General features: G+C 37.9%; 1 protein-coding gene across 1 annotated transcript; it reads right to left on the reverse strand.

The window, feature by feature from the left end:
• Positions 1-3,714: 3,714 nt before the first annotated feature.
• On the reverse strand, positions 3,715-7,193 carry LOC114273992 (putative arabinose 5-phosphate isomerase). Its single transcript, XM_028215838.2, has 3 exons — positions 6,381-7,193; positions 4,907-5,130; positions 3,715-4,200 (listed from the first exon to the last, which is right to left on the reverse strand). The coding sequence occupies exons 1-3, from the start codon at positions 7,023-7,025 to the stop codon at positions 4,044-4,046; spliced, it is 1,026 nt and encodes a 341-aa protein (XP_028071639.1). The 5' UTR covers positions 7,026-7,193; the 3' UTR covers positions 3,715-4,043.

The raw sequence follows: 7,193 nt of genomic DNA on the forward strand, positions 1-7,193 counted from the left end.
TTTTTCTTCTTCCTCTATCCCTATTTCTCGAAGTATTGCATTTGTTGAAAATTTTGAGAATTTGGTTTTTTCGATGATAAGAAAATCGAGCATACTTTCCTTTTTAGAGTAGGAGAGGTCGAATTCCAAACCCCTTTTCTAGACGACTACTAGTTGTAATAGCAAGCTACTCTCTCCCACGTCATCTATTCGCTTTCTCTTCAACCTTTTTGTAGACCATAGGCAGGACTGAGACTGGGTTTGCCCTACTGTTGCTCCAACCAAATGCTGGTGAATGAGCTAGTCTTGGCTTTCTTGGGTTCACTAGAAATGCTAGAGGAAGAAAAAGCACCTTTCTTCATAGGGCTTGCAGGCAAGTAAATAGGACTTAAAATTCTTCCTTGGCTTGTTCCATTTACTATAGAAGTTTCCAAAGAATTCATTAGAAGAATGTTTCCAATAGAAATTGCTTGTTCTTGCATGTCCTACTCGTTTTCCATATTAATCCTGCGGATACAAATAATTCAGAAGAATATGTGAGTGATTCATATAGAGCACCAGTGAGGTACTAAACACTTAAAAGAGCTCACGTGCCTACCTAGGCTACTGGTGAAGAGGGGGTATTTTTACTTAACTAAAGCCATACCTGATTGACTTAGGAAGCGGCTTTGTCTTAGCCTTTCTACCTTTTGCTCGAGCCTTTCATGGAGGAAGGGTTCATACCGTACTCGAGCTTTGGATTAATGTCCCACCCTCTGCCCTTGGGCTTGTAACGAGGCCTCTCGGATTGCCCATTCATAAAATAAGGTGCGGGAGCTCTTTGCATCCGTAGAGGAGGCTCATCCATGAGATTGGAAATCGGAATGCAGGTACTTGACTGGATCCCTCCATAACAACCCATAGTTAAGAGGATACACACCTCTCATAGTCAGTCAAATCAGTCGAGATAGGGATGCACACCTAGCTCAGGAAGATAACCAGCGATATAGGGATGAAACCCGTGACTCGTGCTGCTATATCGCTGGTTATCTTCTCGAGCTAGGATGGATGATGGGCTTACTCATCCACAAGGTGCACATCCCTATCTCTTGACCGATTTGATTGACTATGAGAGGTGTGTATCCTCTTAACTATGGGCTGTTAAATTTTCATGCCGAGCTAGGTTCTCACTCTCAAATTTTCCTATCTCAACTACTGTATTGGTCTGAGTCTTGGTTCAGTTCGTTCCTCTCTCAAACTATCTTCTCATAATAAAAAAGGAGTTGATCCTACATTCCGTCTAGCAATCAATGTTTGAGGACATAGTCAACCTCCTACTACAGCTAATAGAATAGGCGAGGCACACTAAATCGAGCAAGTTCGTGGATTTGCTTGTGTTCCTTTGAGCCCATTTGTGGTTTGAGAGTCCATCAAAGGAAGAAAAAGCAGATGAGGAGAGTGCCTCAATACCCTTGGGCTCTTCGATCAAGATGCAATTTAAGGCCATGTTCTTTACTGATCCTTTGGGGGGGGGGGGGGGACTGTCTATGCTGGATCGATATAGATGAGTGTTATGTAAAAACCGGATGGATGGAATGGCGTTGTAGGAACCGGTTGGATTTGAACCACCGAAGAGAAGTTTTGCAAACTCATGCCACTTGGCTACGGTTCCCTCTATCAATTCCAAGTCAGTTTTGGTAGCCATGCAGGAAGCACAGCAGATAAACGCGGCAGAGGATCTAGACTGGAGTGTTATTTCCATAAGTTTCTTGGATTTGGTAAGTTTCTATTTTATTTTGAGTATTTGTTTGGCTTTGTGTTCGATTACTATTTTCTGAAAAACACAAACAAACTTACTTGGTGAACTATTTTCAACATCTATTTTCGGGTAAATTTCTTGAAAGCCCCTTTTTAAAAGAAACATCAAAAGGTTGTTTTCTAATCTTTGTAATCTGTTTTTACATACAAATGAAAACTTTATGGAAACAATGGTTGTTTTATTTTTAAAAACAAATATATATATATATATGTGTGTGTGTGTGTGGAAACATAAACAAATTTGTGTGTGAAGAAGAGTTTTTCAAAAATTCAAAAACAATTTATGGGTGTTTGTTAAGAAGTGGATTATTTTAAACAATTTTTAAGAACAGTTTGCCAAATAATTTTATGTGTTTTTTTTTCAAAATGAAAATATAAATAGAAAATAGAAAATGAAAACAATATCAAACACGCATTCAACAAGCTGTGATTAAATTATAGGGTCTGTATCTCATCTTGCTGTTTCAACCCAAAAAAAAAAAACCGTGCATGAAAAGATGTTTAGCACTTGTTAAAACACAAGGTATCAGGGAAAATGTGTTTGTATTACGTACTGTAATTTCATACAATCAGTAAAATTTACTTTCTCACAAAAAATGAGAAAGAAAATTAGAGAGAGAGAGAGAGGATTATTAGCACTTGTTAAACTTACGCTGTGTTTGGTTGGAGGATTTGTGAAGAGATTTGGAAAGGGAAAGAGAAAAGGTAGGTGAAATGAAAATAAAATATATCTGTATTTCACGTAATTTCACGCACTTTTTTCCTTTTCCTTTTCCTTTCCATTTCTAAATTCCTTCCTAAATTTTTCAACCAAACACAACATTAAGGTATCAGGGAAAGTGTTAGTTTAATTGTTATATTCAACCTCCAAAAACAAGATTCTTGTGCTTAGAGGGTGTTTAGAACATTTCTTGGGCTGTGATGCCAATTAATGTGGATACATTATTATTACCATGTCTTGTGTACATTCTTTATGTGGAGCCCAAGCTAAAAGCTACACGTAGTAGCTTTTCAAAAAGCAAGAAAAGCTGAAAGGTATCTCGAAATAAAGTTTCTGGGACAGATTTAAATTTTAATATAATCTTGTACATTATACTCAGAATAAATTTAGTTAGTACATTTTATTTTAAAGAGTACTTTCATGGATTCATAGTATTATGGTTTCAAAAACCCTCAACTAGGAACAAAATTATTCAATGTAATGTGCAACAATGCCACAAATAAATGGTGATAAATTCATTTGTAATAAATGGTGATAAATTCATTTGTAACATAACCACGCACTACATTGAATAATTTTTCTTTATCTATGAGAACCAACAATTGTTAATGGATAAATGTAGACAATGCTCAAATAGGAAAAATCAAAATTCACCATTTATTCACCTCTTATGCAAATCTACACAACAAACACCTCCATCCACAATTAACAGAATTGATCTCTTCATGCTTTTTGAGATTGCGTTTGGTTAGAGACTTCGAAGAGAGAAATGAACAGAAAAAAAGAAATGTAATCACATTTTGTTTGATTGTAATAGAAAATACATGAGAAAAGAATGTGAGAGAAAAATACAATCTCACTTTTTATCTTTTAAGTTTACTTAGATTCTTTTCTTTCTTCATTTTCCCAATTCAACAAAACATATAATTTAGAATTCGAATCTTATTAATTCTTTTTCCATTTCTTTTTATTTCTCTTTCCCTTTCTATGTCCCTCATTAAATTCTTCAACTAAATACAACCTAATACAACCTAAATTGGAAAGCAGAGAAGATAAAAAAAAAGCCCAATATAGAGCCTTCATATATTATATCATTGGTGAGCATGTGCTTCCTTATGCTTGTCATAGGACCAAGGAACTGAGAAGCAAAGAACAAATACAATGAATATAAAAAGTATATACACACAAGTTTTCAAGAAAAATATGAGATAGGAAGCTGAAGAAACTCACTGGATTTTACAATAAAGAATACAATAAATACAATGAATATAAAAACTAATATTCAAGTTTTCAAGAAAAATATAAGATAGGAAGCTCATGAAACTCACTAGATTTTATAATAAAGAATACAATATTACCTCTTGACATTCTTGGCAACAACAAAATTAATCATCTAAAGTACAGAAACACCACCTCATTAGAAGAGAAGTCAGAGCGACCTAGTGCACGAGGCTCTCGCTAAGGCAGGGTTGAGGAAAAAACATTACAAAGAATTACTATTGTACAAACAGAAGATAGAATAGAGCGCATGACAACCTTACAAAGTTCACAAGCCAGCAGAGACCAATCCATGCAGTGTAACAATACCAATTAAGATGTTCTGATGATTGATGACTGGCAAGAACTGAACCGGAGATGGAGGAGATTCCATCTTCTCCATTGCTTCAACTGCCATTGCATCTGGACCAACTGTCCTCGGGTTCCTGAAATGCCAGAAAAGTTGTAGAACAAGTGTTATAACACAAAAGAATTGCATTTACCCTAGTGGCATCAACCCCACACTCACCTCCTCTTACAGATGAGGCATTGATGCGACCAGCTTGACAGATCTATATCATACAATTACTACACTCTGTATGTTTTAGCAGAAAATATTTTCCTATGAAAAACAATTTTCAAATTTTTTTGTTTGTAGAAAATGTTTTCCTATGTCTGGTTGCGATCTACCACTAATGTGCTATAATGGTTGTATTAGTGATGGTGCTAGTGGTGAGTGGTAGAGGTGGTGGAGGGGGTAGTGGAGGTGACGGTGGGGTGGTAAAGGTGGTGGTGGCCCAGGGCCATCATGGGTAGTGTGACGGCATGGTAAGACTTTAGTCCGAAAATCATTTTTCACCTTTCAAAATTGAAAAAAAAAAATTGTTTTCCGTTGACCACAAAAAACATTATTTTGTTAACTTCCGTTTTTCTATCTTATTTTTTGAGAAAATGTTTTCGGGCCAAACAAATCGGAACGTTAGAATGATTGGAGAGTTTGAAACATCAGACTTTACCCAGCGGCCAGGCAAGTCCAAACTAGATGGTCTAGAAGCATCCAATCAAGTAAACAATTGCCATAATCGATTACTTTTCACCCAGTTAAGCTTTAAAACCTATATTTCCTCAAAAGATATTGACTCTGACAATTACCTGTTGCACATCTCCCCTACTGTGAGTTTGAAAATCCCCTCCCCACTAGCTTTCAGGGTGCGCCGCAGATCTCCATCAGTAAATGTGCCTATCAGGTGGTACTGATCGTCAATAACAAGAAGGCATCCACATCCTTTACTAGTTAGCTCTACTAGCTGATCCATAATCATATCTCCTTCCCGGCAGACAGGAAGCTCCTCTTGCTTTTTCATGACGTCCTTCACCTGCGAAACACAGAATTCAGTCCAACCAATTCAAACAATCGAAACATGAAATTGGATTTCAAGACAATTATTTCCTTGCAGTTTAATCCAACAGAATCGGAATTCAGCAGCAACTAGAATTTGGTTTTTTAGACAGCATAAGAAAAAACAACACAAAACCAGAATTCTGAGATACATAACATCACATCAAGATCCCATCTCCAAACTTTCTTCTAGTAAAAAGCCACAACGACGAACTAACAAAATTTGCGAAATTTCAGATGGCAAAAACTTTTCAATCACGGTTTTTCAAGTCCCTGAAATCAATCTCTTCCCCCCAAAAAAAATAGTTAAAATATTGAAGATGGAAAAGGACAGTCCATAAAAAAGTTGGAATGGGCAGGGGTTTTGGTTCATTATCAACTAAAAAAAGGCCAATAAATACGATTCCCAGATAGGAAACCCAGATCAGTTATTAGCAAAAAATGCCTAATGTGCGAAAGTTTAGCCCGTGAAACCTTACTCGTTTTAAGAATTTCAAGTCTTTCCATCTTTCCTTTGACCGCAGGCGCACTATCCTGCTTCGAGGAGGCAGATAAGTTCATCAAATAAAAGAGATTTCCAAAGAGATCTTTTTGAGAGCCCAAAAATCAAAGAAATCGGACATGAAGGACGCAAAAGCATCTCCCTTATTGAGTGAGAAGCGCTGGGAAGATCATATTGTCAACAATACGAGAAACAAATATCAACAACAAACCTAACTTATATTGCCCTAGTTTCATATTCAAGGCCTAGATCTAGAAAACAAAAAAGAACAGCTGTAATGCTAATTTCCCCCTCCAAACACAAAAACTTACGTCTGAGTTCTATTTTTAAAAAGATCAAAATAACACATTCCAACAAATCCAATCTCTCTCTCTCTCTCTCTCTCAAACAGAACTGAAAACAGACCCGGTTGGAACACCAGCAAAGGATCAAATAAAGCACATGATTGCAAACTGCATGGCTCTGAAAATGAAACAGAAACCGAATAGCTGCAATATGAAATACTATTACCATCAAAGGATTTCCCACAATAAATAAATAAACAAATAAAATTTATAAAAAAAAAAAACACAGAAATACTATCAAAGGATCATATGAATCATTCGATTAAGAAGATGAAGGCCTAGATCTATCAAATTTTCAAAATATCCAAATCTCCATTCCTACAAATTCCATTAACAAACGCCAAAAAATCTCAAAATGCCAACAAACAAACCAACCCTCACCTTGAAAATCAAGCTTTTCCCAATCCTCCCAGCCGGGTGATTCGCCGCATACTCATCCTTAGTCAAATTCCTGGCACCCATCAGCCCAATAGCCACCGTATCCCCGAAAACCATCTGAATCGCCGTCGAGGTCACAGGCGCCAAATCAAACGGGCACAATTCCCTCTCCAGAGGCAAATGCACATTCAAATCACACAAACCCATCAAGGAATTCGACTCCGAGGACGTCACAGAGATCAAGTACGCCCCTTTCGCCTTCGCACACGGCACAAGCCGCAATAGCTCCTCGGTGTTGCCGCTCTTGCTGAACATCACCAGAATGTCGGAATCGGAGAGAATGCCGATATCGCCATGGAGGGCATCGACAGGGGAGAGAAACCCAGATCGGATTCCGAGGGAAACGAGAGTTTGAGAGATTTTCCGGGCGACGAAGCCTGATTTTCCGACTCCGGAGAAGAAGATTGTGCCCTTGGCGTTCAAGAGGGTCTGAGTGAAGGCTAGGGTTTGGGAGAGATCGAGGTTTTGGAAGAAGAAATTGAGATACTTTTGCTGGGATTTGAAGAGGCTGAGGAGGTCGTTTGGGTCGATTAGGGTTTCTTTGGAAGAGGGGAGTGAGAGGTCTGGACATGGAGGGAGAGACCCCATTGTTGATTGAATGATTGTTTCTCTCTCCTCTGTCTCTGTTGTTTTCGAGAGAGAGAGAGAGAGAGAGGGACGGTGTTTTGAACGGTTGATTCTGTTACACTACGCGGGTGATAGCAAGTGGCAAGGCAGTGTTTGGTTTCCCCATATGAAATATGGTAAATGAACCCA

The sequence above is a fragment of the Camellia sinensis genome, chromosome 8 (assembly GCF_055761805.1).
Source record: "Camellia sinensis isolate YWXY chromosome 8, ASM5576180v1, whole genome shotgun sequence".
NCBI lineage: Eukaryota > Viridiplantae > Streptophyta > Magnoliopsida > Ericales > Theaceae > Camellia > Camellia sinensis.